The sequence below is a fragment of the Cygnus olor genome, chromosome 10 (assembly GCF_009769625.2).
Source record: "Cygnus olor isolate bCygOlo1 chromosome 10, bCygOlo1.pri.v2, whole genome shotgun sequence".
In the NCBI taxonomy this organism is placed as follows: Eukaryota; Metazoa; Chordata; class Aves; order Anseriformes; family Anatidae; genus Cygnus; species Cygnus olor.
In genome coordinates this window covers 16,122,734-16,149,514 of record NC_049178.1, presented here as the reverse complement: position 1 = coordinate 16,149,514, position 26,781 = coordinate 16,122,734, and the positions used below count along the sequence as shown (strand labels likewise).

Below are 26,781 nucleotides of genomic sequence, written 5' to 3'. Positions count from 1 at the left end.
GTGAGCCAGCCGGGGGTGTAAGAAGCTGTGGTTTTCCACCAGCTCAGCAGATGGGTTCGAAGGGCACACAGGACTGGCTGTGGTAGCTGGCGATGGCTGCAGTAGCTGTTCAGCTGCTCTTGCCCCGAAGGAGTGGGTTTGGGACTTCTCTTGTGCACGGGAGGGGAAAAAAAACCCTAAAGCCGCTCCTTTCTGTCCTTACAGTCTGTCCAACTGACCGAATCCTTGCAGTCCCTTTGATTGCTTTGTGCCTCAGTGTTAAGCCTTGTATGTCACTGCTTATGAGGACTCCGCTATCTCTCTGGGAGTCAAAAGCTTGTTTAAAAGAGAAATTCAAGCGTGCTTTCTTCCATGCACAGCTGTATACTTGTTGTACAGGCGACGTGTTCCCCTGGCCCCCATCTCCAGGCTTACTCAGCTGCTGCCATGCTTTTCATACCCAATCAAGTGTGCACGGGGCCTCCATGCCGGGGCTGTAAAGTCCTCCACAAACATGTGGGAAGAGGCTGGTGCCTATTCAGTGAGCTGCGGACTAGGCAGCTATCTTTCGACAGATTAGCCAGAGGAATTTCTATTGCAGGGCTCGATTGTTCAGGGCCCTCGGCTCCCTTTTGTGCAGGAGCAGTGAAAAGTTGTGTTATGACAATGGTTGACAAAGTGTGTAATGAAAGCCGCAGTTGGCAGTGGCAGATCTTCGAGCCATCCTCCTTTTTCTCCCCCTGCCTGTCATCAAAAGGTGCAGAAACGCTTTTGACATAATCTTCCACGCTGACAGATGCAGGGATTTGATGTGCGGGTCGGAAGCCTCCACCTCCCCGAGCAGAACTCCGCCATCATCGTGGTGAGCCGCGACCAGGAGCCCCGAGTCTGAGTCCTTTGTCTGGCGAGCCAGCCAGACACCTCTGTTCTCCAGGGAGAGGTGCCTCGCTCCACGCTGGGCAGGTTCCCAACACAGAGCTAAAACTTGTTCATGAACTCCCGGTCTACCCTGTGCCTTGCCTGGGGAGCCAGGATCGGCGTCCCGTGGGTCAGAGAGCTGACTGATCCCCTCCTTGGCAAGCACGGCTCGCTCTGTGACAGCACTATGACTTTTGGGAAGTGGTGTAAAGGCAGGCCATGTACCTGGTTACTTAATATGGCTTTCCTTTGAGTCTCTGCCATGCTCAGTGATCCACAGTGCCACTTTCATAATGCCAAATAAAAACAAACACTGCTTTCTTATTTAATTAGAGACTGGAATGGATAAAACAGATGGCAGAGGGCCCTTCCCATATTGATATAACATGCTCTTGGTTCCTCATCAGGGGCATCTTACTGACAGGAGCGGGAAAACCCTACACTCTTGGATTAGCCTATACAAGGAAAACTTAGTGTATGTAATGGGTAAATAAGGCACTTCTCGTGCCACTAAATCAAAATATGCCTTAATAAAAACCACATTACACTAGCTTCTATTCAAATGGGGGGAGGGAAACAAGCTGCCCATTAGGAACTGCTCAAGCTGGTGGCTCTGCTCTGTCTTTGTTATCTGCAGAAGCTTCTGACCTCTGTAGGATGCTTCCCTGAAGCTGCCTTGGAGAGGTCAAAATACCTTCCCATGAGTAATTGAACAGAACTGTGTCCATGCAGAGAAGCAGGCAGGACAGCAGCAGACTGCTATCTGTACAGGTGTGCTTCTGCATTTAGGCATTGCTAACCCTCTTCAGGTGCAGGTGCTGACCACACACCAAAGCCATTTTCTCCTGTAAAGCTGCTGTAAAATACTGTAGATGATGATGCTTTGCAAACTGCCGCTTCAAAGAGATGCCCATCTGGTTTAGGGAGAGCCCTACCCTGGGATAGAATAGGGTTTGGGCTCTGGGTTTGTAGGGCTCTGCAGAAGACACTAAAACACTGATGGCAGAAGTGTTTGCTCCACGAGAGCCGTTGCACTGCTGCGCAACTGAGGTAGTGGAGCATCTGTCAGATCAGGAGGCTCCACGAGAAGGAGAATTGCACTATGGCAGAACACAAGTGTGACCGTTTCCAGTGATGGGACAGCCATTCCCCAAGCTCGGCATCTCCATCCAGCCTACGCTGCTGGGCTGCTTGGTGTGGAGAAGCTGATCCGGTGGGGATGTTACAGCCCCTGTTACGCTCCGTGTGCTGCCATGCATTTGGGACCTGTGCTTTGCAGTGGGGGAGAGTCGCGTGCACCCATGACCTCAAGTTTTGAGTTCCCTTCTGTATTTGCATTACTGGAACGCAACCAAGACTGAGACCTCATTTCATCAGCATTGGGCAAACCAAGACAATACCTACCTCAATTTTATTTACAGTCTAAATAGACAAGACAGACAAAGGGTGGCTGTGGAAACAAAAGCTCTGGAGAGGTGATGTGACATGACCCGGTCACACAGCAGGAGATTAAGAGAGCCAGGAGCAGACTGAGGTTTCCTGACTACTGGTCCCAATGATCTATCTATCAGAGCACGTTAATTCTTTCTCCAATTTGCATGCTGTGACTGGCATGCCAAATACTGTCTAGTGAGGGGATCTGGGTTCTGGGAAACACATCCTTTGCTTGCTAATGCTGCAGGCGACAAATTGCTGGGCATTTTAATGCAAGGTAAAATACAGCAAGTCTCAGAAATGGAGTAAACTTTATTTTGGTGTATCTATCTATTTTCAAGTCTCCTGTTTATTTTGCACTGACGCTGTATTTCTGTGTTTCATTTTCCCCACCGATTTTTTGAACGGCATGTTATATGTTCGGTGAGGACAGATAGAAATTGGAGTGGGTAGCATGGGGCAAACTGAAGACTCGGGCATACAAGGTAGACTTCATCTGTATTTCTGTAGCAAGCACTGGAGAGTCTGTTGGAGTAGGCAAAATACTGCTGTGCTCTCTGAAAAGCTGGCTGCTTGTGCAATGGCTTTGATGTTCAAACTTCTCAAATAGCAACAACAATAATCAGAAAGTTGCTTTGGAAGATGTTAGACCATGGCCTTGAAAATCCTTTAATCTGCTAAGACTTTTGTTTTATCACTTTTGAGCTTTCGAAGGTCATGTCAGTATCGCTCAATGTTTGAGCATTGCCTAAGCCAGGGATCTGTTCCCTTTGACAAGTGTGCAGCTGATCAGTTTGGTGCCTGTGATCCTCAGTGCTTGGGTAGTGAAATAGCCTCTGAGCTTATTGTGGGGGAGTGTTTTGAGGATATTTTACCTTAAAAAAGGCAAAGATTTGCAGCTATAGAAGGCATAGAAATACATTAAAACAGATGGATTCAGATACAGTCATGACCACGCTAGCACCATGGCTGTATTTTCCCTCTTACAGTACGTCACTAATATTTCTGTGTCTGCTTTATTCCTACTGCGTTGAGCCTATAGGACGTTACCTGTTATATTTTCTTTTTTCGCCTGTATATCAGACAAGACAAGCTCCAACCTGATTTTGCTGTGTGGTTTAAAAAAACAAAATAGTAGTAATGTAATCTGTGGGCAAATTGCACTTTAATTCGTAATTGTGCTATGAATATGGACTTGGCTTTCAAACGCGCTCTGAGTTTAAACTGCAGTTTGACTTTTATTTAGACAAATGCCTTTGAGTTCATAGTGAAATGGATATCTGCTGTAGGCTGGTATTGATTTAAAGGTCTCTTGAGTGTTTTAAAAGACGGTAGGGGCTCATAGGACAGCATATTTTAAAACTAGATGCTTGGTTAGGTTTTACACTCCTATGTTGCTTTAGGCCTAGATTCTGCTAAAGGAATCCTGAGCTGTTGATTACTAGAGCTTTCTTTCACAGCAGATATTGGCCAAAAAAAATGGTACATTTTGGGTAAGATGCAAGGAGCAGTCTTGGGCATTTCTGAAGTGATGGGGAACAGCGCATGCAGACAATTACCATGTGAAGGGAATGCTTCGAGGACTTCCCATAAAACACATTGTAGAAGGGCAGGTGATCAATAACTGCTTTTTAGCTCAAAAGAGGCGTTTATCACTTCCTGCTAAGCGCATAAAGTTGGTGATCTTTCAAGTCTTGGTGCTTGCAAGTGTCGCTGTGGGTCTGAATTCCTCTTTGCGTTGCTGTAGGCCTGAATTTTCCTCTGCGGGGTGCAGTGGAGCATGTCAGGCAGGAGGTCCCTGTGCCATGGCAGCTGCCCTGTTGTCCCTCACCTCCAGGCCCACACGGTGTGGGGAAGCCCACCGGGGCGACCCTGGTGACTTGGGGCCTGTTCAGGCTCCAAGCCCGCTTCGGGTACTGCGGGCACAGCTTTAAAGCAGAGAAAATACACAAACCGGGGAAGATTGGCCAGTTTTCCAGTCAGACTGGCTTGGTGGTTTGAATAAGCAGCTGAATGTTTGAGGGCTTATCTAAAATCAGGCCATGAATCTTTTGGGTTGTGTTCAGAGGTGCAATAAGAGGGTGTAACCTCCCTGCAGAGGAGACAGGAGGGTTGAGTTTTACCCAGGATAATATCCTAGAGCAGGGTGTGGAGCAGGATGAAATTAAAGCAGGTCCCCCTCACGATTTCCTCGCAACTCCTTGTGGTTGCTTTCCTCGCTACCGCCCATCAATTTGCCTACTCCCTCTTTAGATTACACACTCACAGTAACATGCCAACACTGCATACATCACGTTAATTAGGACACTTGTTAATTTCCGCATCATTAGTCACTTGGTCTTTAATTGATCTGTGCTCTCCTGGTAAGTCCCCAAGTGCAGGTTTGACCTGTGTGGGGTATGCTGACAGGGTGCCTCGTGGAGGGGACTTGGCTGTTGCAGCAGAGCACAGCAAAGGTCTTGCTTTTGGCGTTGCTTTCTTGCCACTTTTAGCATTATTTTGTCGGTTTGCTCTCCCCAGCCACCCTTGCAGTGCGTTCCTTCCAGAAGCACGTTAAATAGTTGCTCTTCCAGCAGGTTGTTTCCAGATAATACAACCTGTGCCTCAGCAAGGTGCTATAATGTGATCTAGGTGTGGGCTGTCTGTAGTTAGAAATGGTTGGAGTTGTTGAAGAACAAAACCTGTAGTACAGTGACCAGCTGAAAGCTGTTGTCACCGATGATGATGACATTTAGTGGCATACTAATGACAGCTTCTTAGAAAATGTAAAATATATTTATGTTGACACACAGGAAGTGTACCTACCTATGTGTGTGTTTTGTTTGTATGTGATACACAGTGGTACATAAAAACACCCTGTATAATTATGTCTGTAAACTATTTAGGATAAGCTTTTTTTGATTGTTTCAGTTCAGACTTCAATTTGTCAGGAAATATCCTATTCATCTGTAATTAGTTGTGTGGTTGTGAATAACCAACAGAAGGATGATAATGTAATTGTGTAATATAAAGACAAATTAACACCACACTAATGCAAAAGAGCATAAAGCTTAGGGCAAGCTAAATAACATTCTGATCACAGAACTAAAGTAACTCATATTCAGCAGAAAAGTGCCACCCTACTGTGTTTAAGTACTCTTAAAAAAACCCAAAAACACAACCTACCAATTCTCAGTGCAATCCAGAATAATTATGACGAGTGTGTTTTGCTGAGTACAGCGACTGCATGATGCTCATCCTGTTCTCTCTTACTTTAACAGAAACCTGAGCTACAACAAGTTGACGGAGATTGATCCTTCTGCCTTTGCAGAGCTGTTGAACCTGCAGGAAGTGTAAGTATTTACGTGTAAGGCTTTAGTTTTATTTTGCAAGGGCAGCTTATGGGACAGCAGGAAACCGTATATAGTTTCCCAAGATGATGTCTGCCTTTAGCCAATTGGATTGAGCACATCTGGCTTGGTGTGGAGTTTTTTTATATTGTACCTGTACTGCTTTTTAAAAAGTAATCAATTAACAAACACAACAGCCAATTAAAGCAGCGTAGCTGTTATTGGAAATCACTGGTGTTTGCTTCCCTCTGTCTTGTGCAATGCTCTGAGGGAGCAGTTCAGCTAACACACCTGTACATACACACAAAGCTCCTTGCTGAAAGGATAACCCTGAAGCAAGGCAGAACAGCCTGGATTGTGATATCTGATGCCAACCTAACCCAAATCTCCCAGGAAACAAAGGTGTAGTGTAGTGGATAACAAAGCACTTAACTGTGTCTCCTCCTTTCTTAGACATTTGTATTCCTTTTGGAACCAGGACAAATTCTGTTTGAAGTCTGCTAGGACAGCCTAAAACAGCAGAGCTGTCTTCTGCTGTGGTGGGGGAAGAGAAGGAGCCAGTGAGGGCTGGCTGCAACAGCCAGAAGGCTGGCTGGTGGAAGGAAATCTTGCCTGGGGAATGAATGGCAGGGTGTCCTGCCTCCTGACCTGTGTAAATGCTCAGCAGTTGTGCTCTCAGGGCTGCTGTGCTTGTCAGCTATTTCCAGCAATTTCTGGAGCTCTGATTTTGGGTTCTGAAAAACGAAAGTGACTAAAATTGTAAGCGGTGGGTTGAGGTAATGAGCTCTCATTTGAATGTTGAATTGCTGGCATACTTGAGGTTTGGGCTGTGTTTGAAGAGCTACTGATGCCTCATGGGAAACTGAAAAAACATTTCCTTTCAGAAACAATGCTGTGCTCTGTGTATATCGTTCATTTTCTCTTGTCCTTTGTCTGTTTTCATTAAGTGTTGGCTCTGGGGCTTGCGGAGGGGCCAGATCCTGTGATCCTTAAATAGGCAAAGCAGTCTGCAGCAGTGGGAGCTCTGCCTGACTAACGCCTGCAGGATTGGACTGTGGGGATTAATGCAATGTATCTCCACCTGCCTGATTGCACGTGGCTCCCCTGCTTAAACAAACAGCAGGGACTTACTGGGGATCGTGACAAAACGAGGAATATGCATTGGGAGTGAGCGCAGTGCTCGGAGGTCAGCTTGTTGTGATTGCCTCAGAGAGCAGGAGGGGAGGGAGAAGAAAGTGATGTAGGTGAGCAAATCGTTGCCTATGGGACCTGTCTTCTTTAAACTGCGGAAAGCCTTAAATTGCTCTGTGCTTAGAGAATAGAATCACAGCCCTGATCCCATGAGACTTTAGAGTTATCCTAACATGATTGTGGCTTAGCAATAGCTTTTATTTGTGGAAGTGCCTGCAGGTGTGTGACTGGGAGCACGAAGCTGGGAGATTTGTATGGCTGCTGGTAGGGAAGCCCCCGTGCACAAAGTGCTGCATGCATTGAGGGCAGGGTGGGCTCTGCACTGAACATGAAAAATGTCAGGGTTTGGGGGAGGTAGGCAACGCAGCCTGAAGAGTGATGGTGCAGATAACAGCAGCTTGCTGTTTGAGAGGCAGGGTTAGGGAAAAGGGAGGCAGCGGATAAGTGAATAGGAGGGAAAGGGAGCAGTCAAATGGGAGACAGAAAGGGAGGCAGAGGTCTGGAGCAAAGCCTGGAAGGCAGGCTCTGGAAAGTGTGAGGGAGAAGCTCTGTTAAAAGCCCTATCTACCAATCTTGGTTGCTTTTGAATAACAGCTAAACCACAGACCACTGAAATAAACTGCGTTTCACAAAGAGAACCACATCTGTACTGCCAGAGCATCTCTTTCTGAGTTTTTAAGCACTTTACAAACATTCATGAAATAAGCATCATGCTGTGGCATGTCTTGAGAGCAAGTCAGTGTTTTGCTGTGCGCGCTGTGCTGGGCAAACCAAGTCACCCTCAGGGAATGAGATTGCCCCAAATAATAGATGCATTGATAAGACTTGAAACCTCCCATGATGCTTCAAACATGGAGCCTGTGATTCCTAAGCATTACAGATGGGGCTCAAAGATCTGTGTGTGTGTGAATAATTAGTGCCATATATTTTGGAAACCTTTTGTTTGCAGACATTTTCATAAAATTCAGGGAAAACTGGGGATCTAAACCTCATAGCTTATCTTGGATGCTCTGTTTTGCTTTGCTAAGATTGTAATAAAGCAATAACAGTACATAGGCAACTGGCTTTTTTATTGTTTTTAGAAGCTTTTTTTTCCTTAGAACTCTTACTTTGTGCAAGAGGCAATTCAGTAGCTCAAAGTGATATGAATCGCAAGATCCCATATACTCAGGAATATGTAGCTGTGTGCTGAGGGAAGCTCAGGTAGAAGGGGCTGCAGCGTGATGTTACCTCCCTCATTCAGGACATCTGTACTTTCTCCCGTGTCCCTTCCCTTTTAAAGACACCCTGATCTTGTGCCTTGGCTGCAAGGATAGGAGGGGGATGTTGCTGTGGGGCAGCCCTCTTGTCCTTTGTGGGGTTTCCTCAGGTCATACGGAATCCATGAGAGTGATGGCTACACGGCTCTCAGGTTTTCCAAGCTCATTTTGTAACAAGAGGTAGTAACTGTGCTAAAATTCCTCTACAAACAACTCACCTTTTATTTTCTAAAGTGCCTTTCACTGAAAGCTCTGGAGAGCTGTGCTATTTTTGAGCAGGCTCTGTTTCAGCTTGACACCAGCCTGGCAACTGGGCTAAATATTTTATACAGGTGGCCCCCTCCTGCCTTCCCTTGCCATCCAGGGGCAGCAGGTTTGTGTCCTCAAAGGAGAAAGGAGAATGTTTAATTTTGTTGAGCCTGGTTGTTCTGTTCTTTGTTTTTACTATTTTGTTGCTCTTAACGTGGGGGAAGGGGGAAGAGGAAAGGGAAATCCCAGAGAAATACAGAGCTTGGCTGTCTCCTCTGCATCAGCAACTGGTGACTGTAAGCCAAGAGAAAATGAGGTGGGAGAGCTGCTTTCTGACTGCGCGGTTTAACTGAGATAGGACACTGATAGTTGAAGATCCCACTTACGTCACAGGAGGGTTTGGACACTTGTTAGATACTGGTTGGTGTTAGAGCTGCATAACCAGAGCTGGCCCAGGCTGTGGGAGGGTGGGCCCAATTCTCCTTCCCCTTGTGCAGCTTTCAGAAAGAAGCCGGGCTGGATGTTAATAAAAAATATGCATCTCGATGCTTTTTCCAGCCTGCTTTGCACTGTTGAAAGCTCTAGACCTTTCTGTGATATCAGTAACAATGAGCTTTTAGTTGCAAAGTAGAGCTCCTTGCTGTATTGCAATGCCTCCAGCTCTTTTCCCTTATGTTTTAAGGTAGGGGTGTAATGTCAGAGGCAGAGAAGAGGCTGAGAAAAGCTTTTATCCCAGCAGTACCTGGAACTCCTTGTGAAATCAAATGCAGCGCCTGCTCTCAGAGGAGTCAGGAGGAAGTTCTGCCATAGATGCATCACTGCCCTCTCCCACCTGCCAAAGATATTTTTTAAGTGCCAAAAAAAAAATCTCCAAACAAGACCAGAATTTAGGATTTCCCCACCTCATGCCCAGGGCTTAGCACCCCTCAGCTGCACCACATTCCTCTGCTCTTGCTTTGTGGTTGGATGCATCTGGATGTGATTTTTGAGGATTTCCTGGGAAGGGGTGGCTGGGGAGCATGGCCTGTGAGTATCGGGGTGCTTTTGAGCCTCTCCTGTGCAGGGGAAGGGAATAGTTTTAAGAGGAGCTGAGGGCAGAGACATGGCAAGACCCTGCCGATCAGCTCAGCCGGGGGCCCAGGGAGCTGCCACCCTGCCCAGCTCGGCCTGGCAGGGGCTCGGGTTTAATGGCTTCAGCATGTGGAGGCGGGAGGTGGGGGGGCAGCAGGATGGCTAAGAACTTAGGTAATTTTCAAGCAGCCAGACAAGTGACTGTTACAGTAATTAATTGACTAATTCACCATACAAACAAGGGCTCTTTAAACCAAGGAAGAGCCGGTCACATGGCGAGGATCTGTTTTCAGTCAGAAAAACACTTCAAACATTAGGCCATTGAGGGGGACATTTTTGTAACCGCATTTCCAGGAGCAGGGCCAGTCTGCAATTGCTATTAGTCCTGTGGGGCTGCTGGGGGCTGGCTGGAGCAGGTCACCTGGTTTTGGTGGCATTTTGGTGCCCAGTGCCAGTTTTTGCATGTTTGTAGCCAGCTCTGTGGTGCAGCCCCTGTGGGATTTCCAGAGCCAGGCCTGGCACAGGGAGGAGGCGGTGCGGCCTGAGGGCCGCCATGTCACCCCCGCGGCCTGGCCGGGCATGGAGTTGGTGGTGGGGGGATGCAAAGTCTTGCTTGGATAAAGAAGGTGTTGTGGGAAAAGTTATGGAAGCTCTCATTTAGTTATTAAACAGTTGGAGTGAAGATGTGAAACTCAGATGCAGATAAACCCCTTGAGATGACCTCTGCCAAAAAGCTGGTGTTCCGGGTGGGTCAGTGAAGACAGATGCCCAGCTCATGCACACCTCCTTGTAGGCTCCTTGCCTAAACGATTAATTTCTTCTTGTTGCAGGCGACTGAACAACAACGAGCTGACCACCATTCCCTCCCTGGGACCTGCATCTTCCAGTGTCCGTGCCCTCCACCTGTGAGTTGCTGCGGCCTCATTACTTTTGTCTTTCTGCTGTTGTTTGTGGGGTGGATGTAACTGCTACTCAGTTTCGTGTGTCACACCCGCTTCTGCTAGCTCTTCAGATTTCGCTATCAGGCTTGATACCTTAATTAAGAAACATCTGGAGTTGAGATTTGTGAGATCGTGTGTGATAAATGTGCTGTTCTAATACAGCTTGTACGCGCAGGGCACAAGATAATGCTTGCAGGCTGATTAGAAATCTGCAAACTCTAGTGCAGATCATTTCTCTGATATGTAATTTTATGGAGTGATTCAAAGTAGGCAACCATAATGTCCGTCTGTCAGCACAGCCAAGTCTGTGTAAATGTCTCCAGAGTCTTAAAAGTCACTTCTGTGCCAGTCTGGGTTTCAGCATCTGGTTGGAGTGGAGCTGCCCAGGATTTAGCGAATGTTAACTGATTTGAAATATCACCTTTTGGCCTGCACGTCAGCAGAACCCCAATGAAAAATGATTATGGCTGTGATTAATATGAAGGGTCCATTGGGTGGTGTCCTGTCACAGATAAATAAGGTGGGCAGTGCTTCCATACAGCCTGTGGAAATGTCAGGATGAGCAGCCATGAAAATAGTTACAGAATAAGATGCTCCTAGCAGAAATGCACACTGAAGTCTACCATTGTCACTGTTGCATTCCTGCTGATGGAGGAAGGCAGAAACTCTTTTATGGCATTGTTATTTTTGTGATTGTACTCGTTTGTCTCACTAACACTTCATCCCTTGCCTAACCATTGAAAACTTATGGTCAGTGGTAACTTTTGTCACTGAATTCCACAGGTTAGTCATGTACTGAGTAAAAATATTTTGTTTTTCTTTATTGTCAGCATTTGGATTTCAACCACTGTCTCGTACTGTTAAAGGAGTATATAATTTTACCTTTTCTTTATTGATTTTTCTTTTTTTCTCCTGGCGCTGTTCTGGTTATTTCTTTTCTCTTAAAGCCAGAGACTATTCATGTCTTAATCTTTCAGGGAACTCATTCCAGACCCATTTTTATGGTCTCTTTCAACTTTTTTCTTTGAGAGAGAGAGAGTGATTGGTGATTGCAAGGCTAGGTCTGCAGAAACTTTGAAGTTGCTAACTTCAGTAGTTTAGGTGCCTGCAGAAGTGTTAGACACCTGAGAACCCTTGTACATCTGCCACCAAGGATCTCAGGTTGGGGACATTGCCGAAGGGAATAAAGACGTAATATCAGACTTCTTAGTACCTTAAGAGTGTGGATTTCTAAAATTATTTTTGCATGTGTCTGCTTGTAATGCACACCAAGAAGGAATTTTGCTGAGGTATGCGTGATACCTCCCAAGTTCCTGGGAAGGGGAAGTGCTAATAGCTAATATGGCATCCAGCAAAGAGCCTGAGCAGTTCAAGCGATGTCTTCCATTGTGCATGGCCTTGGAGTGTACAGCTGCAGGCAGGTGTCCTGCCCCTTTGTAGCTGCAACGGTTGGGCACCTCCTCATAGTGGAAAATGCCAGTGTCCCCTCATGACTTGAAAGGCTCTGAATTACTCCAAGATAACCTTGATCAGTTGGCTAAAAGTACATTCCTATTACTTAAATCAAGGACAGAATTGATTGAAATGAATTGGCACCATTCCTGCTTTTCCATTAGGCAGTGTTAAAATATGCAAAGCAGAAGAACTCCTTCATTCCCTTAATTCAGTTTAAGGATCCGAGCTTAAAGTTGGCATCCATATCTCTCTCCTGGCATGAAGCAAGTTTAGCTTTCATTTGAGATATGATGCCTTTGATCTGGTTCTTGGGTATAGTGTGTTCCTACAGAGCTTACAAAGAGCCAAAGTATTCCTGTGCTATCATCAGCACTGAATCTAGTGAGTGTCTTTCAGCTTAATTGGTACGTAACCACTCCACCTCCTGGGTGGAGGGGTGGCTTGTGTCTCAGCAGTTATCAGACCTGTCAAATGTGTCACATGCAGTTGGTGTGAACCCAACTTGTTTGATTTCTGCCTCCTGCCGCAGCCTCTCCGTGCTCGTGTGACCACATGTGAAGTCTGGATTCGTGATCTGGGGGCTGCTGGCTGCAGCGCCGTGCAGTAACTCCCTCCAAGCAGGGTCTCTTGTTGAGGCACTATCCCCTGACATGAGGCCATCTGCTTGCCACTTGAGCTGAGCTCACCAAATTGCTGCATAACCCAGTGTGTAATGGCTCAGCTCATGCACTGGGATTCCAAAACTTCAGAAATCTGATTTATGGATGGAAAGCTTGCATACAATTTGCCATCCAGGATATCGTTTTTAGGCCCTTCAAATCAGCTTTTCTTTCTCACAAAGTCTATAAATGATCTAATTTTCACAAGCCCCTGTTGTTATTTTTGCTATTAATTTAGCCTTTGGCAAAGGACCAAATTGTTAGAGCTTTGCCTTTTTATTTCTGAAACGAAATAAGCAGTTGGAAAGGAGTAATGCTGCCTGGTGGAAGGCAGTAGATTTACGTCTCCTCTGAAATTTCAGAGTGGTACAGAAGGAAGGGTAAGGTACAAAGCCAAATGATAAAAGGACGGTACTCTAAACAGACCTGCTTAGTATCACTTTCCAGAAATCTGTATTGCTTTCCTCAGCTGCTACACATAAATAACTCTGATAGTGGGATTTGTAATGCTGCTGTCATACCTTAGCAAGAAGGATCTCTTTGTTTAGCTTGTTTCAGAGAATGCCACACTTTTTTACCCCTGCATTTCCTTTTATTTTTTATCAGAGGTAAAAATCTGAAAGAGGTTTTAAAATACCTGCTTTAATTGATGTTGCTGACTAACTTGCATTGGAATGATTTGCTGAGGAAGTGAGGCTTTCTCCATCTTTGAGAGTCTTTAAATCAATTGGATGGCTTCCTAAGAGATGGTCCTTTGGTTCAACTCCAGGTTAATGGGCTCGGTACGCAAATTGTTGGGTAAAGTTCTTTGGCCTCGTGTGATGTAAGGAATCAGATTATATGATCATACCGGTTCTTTCTGGCCTTCAGATCCATGAAGTAATAATTGGGGAGGTTGCCAAACCAAACCCAGGGTGAAGACTCATAATGAGGACTGTGTACTGAGCAATTGGTTTATGTTTGAGTATATAGTGTTACAGTGTATTCTTACTGCTAAAGAAAAATAAATACATTTCCTTTTTTTTTCAGTGTTTATAAATGTGTGAAGTGTGTTTACCTCACAAACCTCTGAAGTAGGTTTTGTATATTGCATGTGGTTAAGTATTTCCAAAGGGCTGTGAATGTATTATAAAAGCAACGGTTGTATATTTGTCACTCAAAATGGTCCTCGTGAATGAGTTACTTCTTTTCCAGCTCTTCCTAAGCTGGGGAAGAGACTTTCAGTCCTCATGATGCTGGGAGAAAGAAATCGGCCATGCTGCCAAACTCAAATTTAAGTTTTTTTTCAACGAGCTTGGTCACTTTGCATTACCTATTTTGGGGATCCCTATACCTGTCTTCATCACTCCAGATTTGCTTGACCTCGTGTTGTGGACCGTGGGCTAGTTATGTATGTGCAAGCATGTGGGAATCTGTAGGAGAGAGAATTCTCAAGACTTACTGCAAACCTTTGGATGTTTCAGGCTGCAGATGGATGCAAGGATAACATATGTATCAAACATGCTGTGCCTTAATATACTGCCATGAAGTTTAATTCAGCTTAATTATTCCTTGAAGAGTCAGTTTGCCTTGCATGTTGAAAATACTGCCAAAGTCGTTCATCTCAACGAGAGCAAACATAAGGGACTTGATAAGGCTTTTAATAGAACAGAAGGGAAAAATAATCTATGTACTGGTTACCAAATAAAGACAGACATTAAATGCAAACATCTGTTAGTGCAAACAAAAGCCAGGAAATTCAGCTGGGAGGGGGAGAGACTGTGAATCTGGATTCATTCCGAAATTACATCGGAGTAGCTGAGAGGAGAATCTTGCCTGAAATTCCCACAGCATTTGTAATTTAGCTACAGTTCCTAGACTTGGACGTTTGGGAGTTGATGGCAGGATGTTTTCACTGACATCCACTTGGCTGAGGATTTCCCTTCCAAATGTTCTGCTGCAACTCAAGTGCGTTAACTCTGTAGGCTCTTGAGAAGACTTTTCTCGAGCTGTGACCTGATCTGGTGGGGGAGAGGAGGATGGATGAAATCATTTCTTTAAAGCAGATCTGAATCTAATTATTACATTCAACTTCCCGGCCAGCTTGAGTGAAGAGTCACTAGCCTTGCTAGTGTGGAGGACGAGAGGAGGAGCTGAGTTGCGATCAGGGCTGGAGGGCTTTTGGGGCGGCTGCAAGGGGCGATGGGGGTTCGATCCTCATCCTCTGCCCTGGCTCCGAGGTGGCCAGCCTGATTCAGCCTGCATCCACCGCCGCAGACACGCCGGCACAGGCTGCTGTGCAGCTGTAGAGCTCGGTGGAGAGCCTGCTAACCAGACCTCTGAGCAGGCGTGGTAAACAGAGCGCTCCGTGCCACATCCTTAGCTGGCGAGGAATTAAGGAAGTTAACAGATTAAACACTTAAAAATAACTTTCGTTTCTTTCACTGCAAGTCTTTTAAGCCCCCAGCCATTTAGGAACAAAAGGGATAGTGACCCACGGCAGTTGCTGTGTGTAAGCAACAGCCACAGCTGTCTGAGGTGCATTGGCCCCATGATCTTGCTGTGAATAAACACAGATAACAAGGAAGTCGGAGCAAGGATTTTTTTTGGAGCAAAAGAGTGTGAAATAGGATTAGCTGATTCACAGAGGATGCAGCAACACTCTGCGTATTTACTGGGGAAAGCGAAATCAATAGGACCACTCTGCTGCCAAACTGAGCATAAAAGTCTCTTGAAAAAAATCAATCTTCCTTACAGGCTCATTAATGTAAAGATCAATTCGCATTAAACTGTAATTAAACAGAGAGGGCTAATAGGAGGAGGGTAAATGATCTACTGTGCCACAGGCAAAATAGATCATGTAAAATTGAGAACTAAATACATGGAGAATTGGGATATGGGAGTAGCAGGGAACATGCAGTGCCTGTTGGAAAGGACTGGTGGTGTGTTCGGATGCCCACTGGAGCAGCATGATGGTGAAGGTGGGCGCTGCGTTGTGTTCCTTCTGGATGTCTGGGGTGATACTGGCCAAAGACCAGTAATTCCTGTATCACGAGCGATGTTTCTACTTGTTCCGCACAGTTTCTAAGAGTTTTTTGTCTGAAGTGTTGGCGATTTCACTGTACTTCTTGGTTGAATTAGTTAAACTTTTAACATGACCCTTTTTTGCTTGACTTTAGCTTTAATTTTCATTGCATCTCGTTTGCACTTTGTACCAGATGAGTTGACCAGTCGTGGGGATCCCTAACATGGCAGATTTGGGATCATACAGTTAGTTGATCTTCCTCCTGGAGCAGCTGACTTTTGTTTTCTTAGAGAATACTTGGGGAAGCAACTGTTATGTCAGTGCTGTTATGCTGCTTCTCTGGAGTTGTCTGGGGTTTGCAGAGCCTTTCTGAAGACCCCTGTGGTCCGTTAGACTCTTTGAGCTGCTGTTTCGCTTTCATCCAAGCCAAGCGTGTCCTGCTCCGTTAGCTGAAACGGTGCTCGGTCACTACACTCCACCGATCAGAGCCAAGTGTGATTTTGGTTTTCAAGTTAGATAGCGAAGACTTGGCTGAGTATCAGGAGAACTGCTGCTTCGATTCCTGACTGCTCTGGGTAGCCCTTAGAGAAAAGGGCTTGAAACTGCTGCATCAATACTGTTTCCAGCATACAGCTCAGGTCCAGGCTGGTCCATACATGAGATGTGAGTTCACTTGCATATAAGCATCAGTGTAGGTGGTGTTGAAAATTGGAAGTTTTGGGCTTAAGTGAGGAATTGAGGCCTGAGCAGATGCAGCCGTATAGATGTAGCCTTAGCTCGGCTGTGGCCTGGGATCCTGCTGTGCTAATTGCTGTACAAACAAAACAACTGCCGTGACCCCCAAGAGACTTAGTCTGCAAGTCATCTTTGCTGGAGTAAGAAAAGGATGATCTAATAATTAGAAATAAGGAGAATACTCTGTTAATTCCATCTGGGTCGCAGCAAGTGGTTTTGTACTCATAAGCACAAAATCCAGATGAGTCAGATGCAGCCGTGTGCGGGGTCCAGTTGAAGTCAGCAGGCTCTGCCTGTGTGCAGGACAGGGCTCAGGCAGCCCAGAAAACCCTGCTACCTGCCCTGTTGCACGGTGTCTCGCACACAGAAAGCTTTCCCTGGTAAGTAAGGCAAAGTGGTATATGCAGATTGAGATCCAGCTGTTTGAACAGACAGCTCACGCTGCTGGAGCCCCCAGCCCCTGCTTGCTTCAGTTTTCAGTCGGTGTAATGTCTGCAGGGACCAATTCTCCAGTGTTTATTCAGGCAGTTCTTTTCAGAGGCTGGAGGGAGACTTCTTCCCGAGGTTTTGGTCTGCACTACAGGCTGTGCTACTCAGATTCTATTTTTGAATATTAATATATCGATGTGGAAAGGTGAATAGAAAGAATGCCGACAGTCAAGGATGTTCAGTGTGCAAGCAACATACAGGCATAAGATACTCTTAAACCTACCTCTCGTGTTTGCTTTGCTCAGAGTTCATGGCAAGGCTCTGGTGTGTAAAGTCCGCTGGATTTTGAGGCCAAAGACTGCAAGAGCCTTTCCCAGTGGAGGAAATTCTCATTAATCATGTGCTCCCATGCACCAGAAGAGACACTGTTTTGACTTCTTGTTTGGGCTGTTGGAACTGTTCTAATCATTTGCATCTCCTCTGCAAGCTTTCAGATATAATGTGAGTGCATGGAAACAGCGAAGGATCTGAGGCTATTCCAGGGAAATGAGTAATCATTTCTTCTAGAAAAGCAGCAGAAATGAAACACGTGGTCCTCAGACTCAATAAAAGATCATCAGAACGCGATCCGCGCAGATACAGAGCAATGTAAAAATTAGCCAGAGGAAAAAGATAGTGAAAGATGGTGGCAGTTCTTGGAATAGCAGTTACCCCTTGAGGCTACTTTATTATGTCTTTACTAGTGAGCATAACTCTCACGTGCAGCCGTGGCAGCTTCTCCTGCAGATAGAGAATTGTTTCAGGCTCAGCTTGCTTCTGCTCTCAAGTCTGTGTGCTGCTTAGCTGCCATGCTAGGTGAGGATTTGTTCTGGAGGAAGGGGATGGATGACCCAAATGGTCTTTTGGGACAGAGTACAAGGTGTTAGGAGTTGGAATACGGGAACGGTATCTTGTGCGCATGTTCCATGTATTCATTACACCCTAAGACCAAGTAAGTTTGGGTGGTTCTGCTTCCTCCTAGCCAAAGATTGGGTATTGCCCCAGGGCAGATGTAACTGGTGAACGTAAAGCATCTTCTGGTGCGTTGTCCCAGGGCAGGTGCGTCACGCACAACGTACAAGATGGCTCCCAACTTGTCCCTCTGCAGATCAAGCCTAGATTAGTTGTTAGGGTCATTTGTGACCATGATCTTTTGTTAAGGTCAATATGAAAAACAGCCTCATATTTGAACCTCAGAATAGCCAGCCCAAAGTTACTACTATTAATATCTGTGGTAGATTGACTGTCTCATGGCATATGGCAAATAAAGCACATGTCTGCAGAGGCAGCTCCTTTGTTAGTCTTCTCAGGCTGAGCAGATTTCAAACATAAATAACTTGCTGAGTTAAAAGTTTTTTTTAGCATATTGGACTTTCCTGCCTAAAAATGCTAGTAACTGCAATTTAGTTTGCTCAGGGGCGAGTAAAAGCAAAGTTGCAACTGCAGTAAAAGCAAATTAAAGTATTTATGAATGTATAATCCTCTATCCATTTCTCTTCTCTCCAAAAGCTTGAAACTTTGATACAGTTTTGTGACAAAATTGCACAAAATCAAGAAAATATCAGCGTGTCACTGTTTCCAGACTTTCCACTTTGCCCAGTTAGTCCTCGTTATCAGTCCGTAAGTGTCAGGTAGTTTTCTTGGTCCTTAGCTCAGTGGTGCTTCCTCAGAGCATGGTCTGCCTCGCTCGCCATTGCCTTCCCAGCAGCAGCCACAAATAGATGCACAGTGCGAAGTAAGAGCAGGAACAGGGGTAGAACAGACTTTTTAAAGTATGGTGCCATAAATGCTTCCAAAATCCATTTTGTTTACCTTCAAGCGTCCTGGAAGGCTTGAGAACAGGCAGTGTATTTTAGTTCCTCTGCGTATAACAAGGCTAAAACTGTTTCAGCAGAGGTGTTAAAAAGTGAACGTGGTTCAAAGCCCAGGGAGTAAAACATCAGTTTTGCCATTTACCTTCTGCTCTGTGCAATGCTTAGCACTTCCATCATTGCTTCCACTGGCACCGCGAGGAATGGTGCGTAATTCAGAGTAAAGAACCACTAGTGTAAACAGTGTTCACTAACGTGTGATCCTGCCGTGTCTGGGTTGGAAAAGATTAGCAAAGAATCTCTGGAAGGCTCATTTTTAACCGAATAAAAGCTGACTATATGCTGGATTTTCTGTTATTTTGAACCCGCGTTAGATTCCCCAGGTAATTGCAGAGATGAACAATAGGGATCACGTTGAAAGTTGTGATCTTACTGTTGTAAAAACCGCCTTGCTGGTGGTAGATGGGGTGGAAAATCTGAATGCCGCTTATTAAGGTGGACAGGAAAATGATCAGTCATGCCTTTGGATGAAATAATCACTTAAGAGGCCCTCCTCCCTTCCAAGTGTGTGCATAACTCTTGCTTGTTAACAGGAATTCCTCGTGAATATTGATTGGGAGTAAGTGGTTGGGTGAGTACATGTTCTGCCTGTCAAACCATTTAATGTTCAATTGCACGTCGGGGAAACTAGCAAAGGCAGCTGGAAAATGAAAGAGGAGTGCAGGAGCATGCAAGGGAAAAGAAGTGTTTTAGTGGTCAAGGATCTGAAGAGAAAACGTTGGAGAAGGGAAGAAGAGTAGATGGCAAAAGAAAGAACCTGTAAATGGCAAAAGAACGAACCCATAAATGGCTGATTGATTTTAGGCTTAAAATACCTGCTCCAATCCAGCGTATACTGCAGGTCACACTGCATGGAAGCAATTGCTGTTTCAGGGTGAAGTGGGGCGTGATTAGTATAAACAACCCGGGAAAGGGTCTGGACTTTCTGTAGTTTTTCAGGAGCCCTGGAAAAGGAGCTCCTTTCCTTACGGAAGCTTTTTGCCCCCCTGATTATGTTCCTGGGTCAGACTTCTTTCTTTTCGACCTAAGGAACTGAAGAAGTAACTGGTCCTATTAAAGAGGCTTGAAGAACTTTCTGGCTAAGTGGTGGTGGATGCTTTTGATTTTGACCATACAATTTTACAAGCTTGTACAGCTATTATTTCACGCCAGCCTGGGTTAGCACATTATCAGTTCTGCTTCAGAGATCAATTTTTCTTCCCTGGATCTTCCGAGACCTTGTTCCGCAGTTTCCTGAAGCCGTCCTTCCTACTTGACATGCTTTATTAACAACAAGGTGTTTAAACTTCTAAGAAGAGTTGTTTTCTTCCCTAACTTGGCTATTGCTTTTCCACACAGGAGCTATTCCTTCTTGCAGGCTGAACAGTCTCAGCTGAGTAGAGCTCCCAGTGAAGCCTGCCCAGAGGCTATCCCTGCTCTGGCGACCTTGCTGACAAGACAGATAAGCCCTTTCAACAGGGCACAAGCGTGTGTCATGTTGGAACAGCCCAACCAGCCAGCCTATCTACATCTATAAAGTGTTAACAGGAGTTTGCTTGGCCAGTTAAAAGCGCGCGTTCCTCTAACGGCTGCCTTCTGTAAGGGTCTGTGGCAAGTGCCATTAGACTCTGAGAGGTTCATGGTCTTGTGGAGCAGATACTCAAGACTATTGTCCTTTATTTACCTGCCTCAGCATCAGGGTCACAAAAATCTTGTGTGGTTAAATTCACCTGTTTGTTGTGCTCCTGTCAGAAATGGGAAGAGCCTGTGTCACATCCTGGTGGCATTCAGGCACAAACAGCGCATGCTATCAAGCAGTCTGCATGCAATTACAGTTTGGATTTATGTCCCAGCATCACGGGCAGAGTCATTACATTTGGTTTGCACTTAAATTGCTTTTCCACTTGTGTATTTTCCCCTCCTCGCTCCTGTGGAGAGACAAAAGCAAAACAAAGCCACCCACAAAACATATGCACTCACTAGGCTGTGGTGGATCTTCCTTGCTTTGATCATTTATTACACAAAGAGGAACTAAAATCAGCATCAGGATTTAAGGATAAAAGTGCCTACATGCCTTGTGATCCTGGGCCCTATTGGCTTTCAAATGAACACGCTACCCTTGTTGATTAGATCGAAGCTTGCAAAAACTTGCTTGCAGTGACAACAAAAAGAAGATGCTGTCTGTGCTGGGGATGGGACAGGGTAGCTGTCAGGGTAGCTGAGTTAAATTCACATCTGGCTCATTCCGATTCTCGCGCTCTCTTCCTCCTTGCCACAGACAGGACTCCTCGTGGAGGCCAATGATAAGATACATAAAGTGTATGGCATAAAAACGCTGACCTGACATCTTCCAGCAGCTGAATGACCCCTTTCAGATACTGATTGAGCCCCTTCTAATAGCCTGTGCAGTGCCCCACAGCCTCATTCACACAGGTGGTGCAGAGCCATGTGGTTTCCTACATTCTTGTGTGAAATCTGCCATTTACCTTGTAGGACTCTTTTCCTTCTATTCCTGTAGGACGTTTCGGTTCCTTCTCAGCAGAGTTCAGCCCTCAGCACAGCCTCTTCTCTCCTTTGCAGCCTTCCTCAGTGCTTGTTCCAGACAGAGGTTGGGGAATATGAGGAGATGGAGGGTGACGAGAGCAGTGGATCGGTCTGAGAGCTGGAGAAGAAGGGGGTTAAACGCTAGCACAGCTGTGCGTGTGCACAAGCTGGTTGTTGCAAAACCACCATCGATTATGCCCAGTGGCTCAGAGGCGCTTGCCCCCCCTCGTGCCAGGGATCTGGCCAAACTGCCGCGTAAGCTGAGCAGCGGCTGCCAAAGATCCCTCGCCCCACCACTAAAGGGTGCACCATCCCTGACAGGGATGCACGCAGTGACTCTGAAGGTCAGTGCCAAGATGTTTTGAGGTGGAGCTGCACGCGGGGAGGCAAGGTTGTGCTCTGTGGTATTGAGTTCATAAAAGTTCAGGAAAGCTCCTTACGGCGAGGTTGTGACAAACAATGAAAGATGCTTTACGCAGCGTTTTCGTGGGTCTGTGCCCTTTGTGAACACATCATTTAAAAAGCCCGTGCGGAGTGCTATCTTCCTGAAGCATCAAGCAGAAAGACTGGTACATTTGGAACCACCCTGTTGCTGATGGGGGGGACAGCTGTGCCTGTAACAGGGACGGTCTGGTCTTCAGGAATCTTAATTTGCTTTGATGTCATACCAGGTTGTGTAACATGCTGAGTCGGTAAGGCAGCCTCTGTTTTTAAAGATGACTAACTTCTAATCCTGCCTGTCCCACACATTTTACTCTGCTAATAGATCGAATGCTGAAGGCTTAGGACGTTTATATTGCAAAAAAATAACCAAAATCATATTGTGGCGAGTCCAGGAAGTCTAGTGAGAGTAAATGCAGATCGGAGAGAGGGAGAAAGCTTTTATAAAATTATATCACTCACCTCAGTGGATCTAACGCACAGCATAAGGTTATCTGACAAAACAGAAAGTTTACATGAACACTGTAAATACAGAAATATCTAGAGAGAATATGTATGGTTTTGAGCCCCACGTCTGTCCCAGCCTGCGTCTAGCTGTGGGTAGTTTGCTTTGTGCTTCTCCATCCTAAAGCACCGACACAGGCCAAGAACGTAACCTCGTGAAGAAAAACCCTGTAAGTACGTCGGCAAATGGAGAAATGTCTTTAGACTTCCTGCCATTGTTCAGTATAGCTGGAATACCTCTGTCAGCCTGTTCTTGCTTTACACTTATGTATGATGATTTTAAGTGAAAACAGCTTGAAATGGTCGCAGATTTTGTTTGCAGCACCTTAGAAAGGCCTCGTTCTGCAGGAGAACTAGGGAGAGGGAAGATCCTGACATACAGTCTCAGACAGATCACGTAAACCTTTAAGGGAAAGTCAGGATGCCTGTAAACTCTGTGCAGTTTTCTTTTCCCCCTCTCATTTTGTGTCTGACCCTAAAACGTGGTGGCTGCTTGGCCTGCCGCTGCTCTGCTCTCGCCGCGCATGCGGCCGGCACCTGAACAAACAGAGCTGTATCTGCGGCGGCCCTGGGGCTCCGCCAGGATTCCTCGGGGAAGGAGTGATTCAGAGCATCTGAGAGAAGTGGGGGCTGCTTCCATGTGTCCTTGCTTCCTGCCCAAAGAAAAACGCGTGCAGCGTTACTTTGGAAAGAAAGAAAGCGGGGCTGTTCCCTTAAGCAAGCTCAGCACACGCCGGGTCGGCTAAGAACGTACGTTCCTGTCGGGGTACCAAACCTTGAGCCTCACCGATGATGCTGGTGAGACTGAGATGGCAGTGCAGAGCGGCAGGCAGCTCTCTCAGGGCAGCTGGGAAGCCTGAGGGCTTACGGTTGAGCTTTGGGCAGCTCAGGCTTTCAGGGGAAGGTCTCATGCACAGAAGTAAGAGGACAGATAGCATGCTGCAAGTTTCCAGCTTGTCACCTGCATATTCGCTCCGTTCTCTGTTGCCTTTCCCTTGCAAGGTAGAACTTTTACAAGCCCTGATACAGCAGAGGAAGTTTTTGGTTAAAAGTCTTTGGCACAGCATTTTTAGGAGTAAAATGTTAAGATCATGCAAGAAGTTTTATGCTGATAAACTATAAAAATTGAGTTACAGCAATGTTCTCTATCCTTATTTCCATAAGAGGAATCGCTTGGGACAGATTTTATGTTATGGAGCATGATGATGTGACAAGAACAAACAGAAATGTCTCTATCGCTGCCACTGTGAGCACAGCCACGTTTTGCAGATCATGGGTTCCTCTTCATCCTCGTCAGGGCAATTGCTCAGGCATCTTCCACTGTGAAACTGTGTTTCTGTGTAATGAATGGCGGGGTAAAATCAGATGGCAGATCTAAGGTGGGAGTTTAGGAACCCGTATCTTAAATCTTCTTTAGTGTTTCTAGGAAGATTGATATTAAATCTCTGTCTTCTCCAAATTGAGAAGATGGAGGAGGAGGAGGGCAGGTAATTCCAGGCATCACTTAGTCACGGTGTATGTGAGCCGGCTTGTGTTACGGTGTCTTTGATCTCGCTTCTGGCCGTGCCCTCTCTGCGTGGCCTGTCTGTGACACCGAGCCTTACATGTCCTTCGGTAGCAAACCCCATAACTCTTTCTGGCTCCAGCACTGTTTTTTTTCACTACTTTCCCAGTATGGAAATATTAACTGAACTCTGGACTTCTCAGTCTCTGGTTGTAGCCTTGTGATCTCTCTTATATGCTCCTTTTGAGAATGTGCTCACATTATTAATAGAGCCTTACCCGAGGTGTGGAGCCTCTTTTGAAGCTTGATTTTATTTTTGATGCCTATAACAGGTGTGGGTTTAATAGGTTTGCTGTATTAAGGCTTTCTTTTTTTTCGGCGAGCCCAGCCAGCCCTGTAAGCTGACACGACATGAAGGCCAGGCATGTGACTGCTCCCTGCCTCTAGCCTCACTTCGCACCACGCAGTTGTGCTGCAGGCTCCCAGCAGCCAAGGCAGACTTAATTCAAGCTTTGTCTAAACCAGGAGGGTTTTGTGCTGATTGTATTTAAATCAGTCTGAGCAAAGCCCCTTGTGCATTCCCATCTGAGGGTCTGCTTGCTTTGATTTTCCGCTGTCAGCTTTCTAATGGGCAGCTGCTGAGGGGAAGTAAATGTGGCTCTAACAACAAAGGAGCGTGTTTGCACTGCTCTCTGCATCGATTTCACAGAAGAGGTTTGAAGCCATGGTCTAAATTAAACTGATTAGTGTACTCCAAAGGACAGGCTTGCTGCAAAGAGGAAGGTGAATTCTTCTCCTATTAGGTCTACTGGAAAATGTTTCACAGCCTGTTTATCAAATAAATATTCACAAAGACGCTTCGAACTAGGAAACCCACCGGGATTAAAGTGTAACTTTACCTCTAAAATACAAGCTGAGATTCCTGGAAATGCTGCAAGCTTTTGACTTTGCGCCACCTGTTGTTTTCCTGCCACCCCCTTCGGCTCCCTCCCGACTTAGCAAACCCAAACACGCTTTGCTTCGCTGGAACATTTTGCTTGTTTTTCTGTCTCTGAGCAGCCTGGAGAAGCGCAGAGCATGCGTTTGCTTCCTGACGTTGTCCGCATAGGCTCGGTTCAGCAAAAGGCTGGCTGAGGCTAACCCAAATCTCCTGTAACCCCGAGGGGTCTGCTGGGGAGCAGCGCAAAGTGCAGGGGCTGAGGGGCTGCGGCACCTCAGGGTGTGGATGTGGTGGTGGCTGGAGGGTCGGTTCCCTCTGTGCTTGCTCCAACTGGTGCTGACCCGAGGGCGAAGCAGTGCCTGAGGAACTGCCACGTGCGTGCAGCTCGCGGTGTTAAAGTCACCCGGTGCTGACTTCGAGTTGCCTTGGTGTATGGCGCTAGGTTGCTACGGTTCATCTGCTTTAGCTCCAAATTGGCGTCTCCAGGAATGAAGGTACAGAGCTGGGAAATAAAACCCTTTTAGCTACATCCTCCCTCGTTCACAAGCAAACCCTCGTGGACTCGGGCTCCTCACTCCCTGGGATTTCTTTTTCACCAGAGCGACTTTCACTCCAAACCCGTAGTCCTTGGCGAGGCAGTCGTGCAGCAGCTGAGTCCAGCGGTGCATTCCCACACAGATGGATAACCCAGAGGTAGAGAGGGGTTAAGAAACTTGCCCAAGGCGGACGAGTCAGTGCCAGAGCTGGGAATAGAAAGTAAGAGACTTGGCTCTCACTCCTGGCTCTAATTGCTCAATCTCGCGTTGAGGCCTTGTCATCTTATACTCTTGAGGTAACGCTGGCCGAAGCGAGGTGGGGAAATCTGTTTCCAGGCTGTGATACCTAAGGAGGGGGGAGAGGAAAAGACACCTGGAGGCAAATTGGTTGTGGAAGGACCAGTAATTCGTGCTTTAAAGCCTGGTCCAGCAATTGGTACTAAAATCTGATCTGTCACCTTTGAAGCTGAGGAACTGTAAACTAAGGAGCGAGTCGGTAAAAATCCAGGCCTTGTGCAGTCAAAGGAGAGAGGTAAAGTTATAACTTCATCACTTGTCTTCCGTCTGTAAAACACCTTTGTGATAAGGTTGGGAACAAAGGAAGACAAGCCGAAAGGATCCAAGTACTAACAGGAAGGGTTAAATCACATTTCAGCTCTTACTGTAAGAATGAAAAATTAAATGTAATCAAGCTAGCAAAAGGTTTGGACTATGTTGCGTTCATATCACATGCTGTGTATAGGAAAAGTCAGCAGGGCTGCTTTTGTTTGAAGTGCAGCGCTTTGAGAGGGTGCAGTACTTTGCAGCAAACTGTCTGACATTCCCCAGCTGGGACTGGCCCAGGATGGTGTTTGGAGCCGAGAGCTACATTTGGAGTCAGCCCATGTTTGAAGGAGACAGGGAGAGGGAGAGAAAGAAGCCTGTTGTTTTCCTGTGTGAAATAATGCATCCATCTCATCTGCCAGCTGCAGCGCAAGGAAAGCGAGAGGCAAATGGACAGAAGTCACCTGGAAACTGTGAGCATGGCTCAGACAATATAGTTCTTTCCTGCCCTTTCCTTCCCTTCCCTTCTTAAACTCAGTCCTCTGGGAAGGGCTGGGAGATCTGGCAGGCAGGCAGGCTGGATATATGTTGAGCAACTAAAGCACAGAAATATTAATACTCCAAAAAAATAACATTGGCTTCTGAGGAACAGCTCATGTCCAAACTCACTCCGTGCTCTCACTCCCTTACAGCCTCAGCTGCCCCGCGCAGGAATTGTCAGGTAGTTTATGGATTCTTCGTGTTCATTTGTACAAGCCTTCATTTCCTGTTAACTTACAGCCAGGTTCAGCTCAGCCATCACGGCCCAGATGAGATCAGAGTTGAACTCACAGCCCCTTCTTCAGCAGAGCTCAGAAAGCATGCTGGGGTTTGCTTTCGCTTATGTCTGCGTCGAGGTACTTCCCTGAATCGGGTCACGCGCTCATTTAATGGCCGCTGTTATTTTGAGAAGGAAAAAAAGATGGAAATTTTTGAACTGGCGAGTTTTACCTATTGAGGCCTTGCAAAAGAAACTAGGCCTTACGGAAATGAAATCCTTCTCACCCGTGCGCTCAGTTAACGGAGGACAGAAAAACCTGGGTACAGCAAGTTTTCCTGTATTTCACTCACCCTATTAACAAATCCACTGGAGCTCTGTTCCTCTGCGTGCCATGGACGTGAAAATTCAGTCTTCATTTCCAGCTGTAAACGAATACTGGTTATATCATTGCTTTTTATACTGTTCAT

General features: G+C 46.1%; 1 protein-coding gene and 1 long non-coding RNA gene across 4 annotated transcripts in view; one reads left to right on the top strand and one right to left on the bottom strand.

Annotated features, from left to right (window-relative positions):
• LRIG1 (leucine rich repeats and immunoglobulin like domains 1) overlaps positions 1-26,781 on the top strand; it is an 87,815-nt gene that overhangs the window by 27,402 nt on the left and 33,632 nt on the right. The window contains 2 exon segments of the mRNA XM_040568239.1: positions 5,592-5,663; positions 10,261-10,335. Of these exon segments, the coding sequence (XP_040424173.1) occupies positions 5,592-5,663; positions 10,261-10,335 (147 nt within the window).
• LOC121075237 lies at positions 14,110-26,134 on the bottom strand. 3 transcript variants are annotated; one of them, XR_005822837.1, is made up of 4 exons: positions 24,435-26,134; positions 21,527-22,183; positions 21,029-21,204; positions 19,693-20,470 (listed from the first exon to the last, which is right to left on the bottom strand). It is a non-coding gene; the product is annotated as an uncharacterized LOC121075237 (long non-coding RNA). The 3 variants fall into 3 exon arrangements; XR_005822836.1 differs by having other exon boundaries at positions 21,990-22,183; XR_005822835.1 differs by having other exon boundaries at positions 14,110-22,183.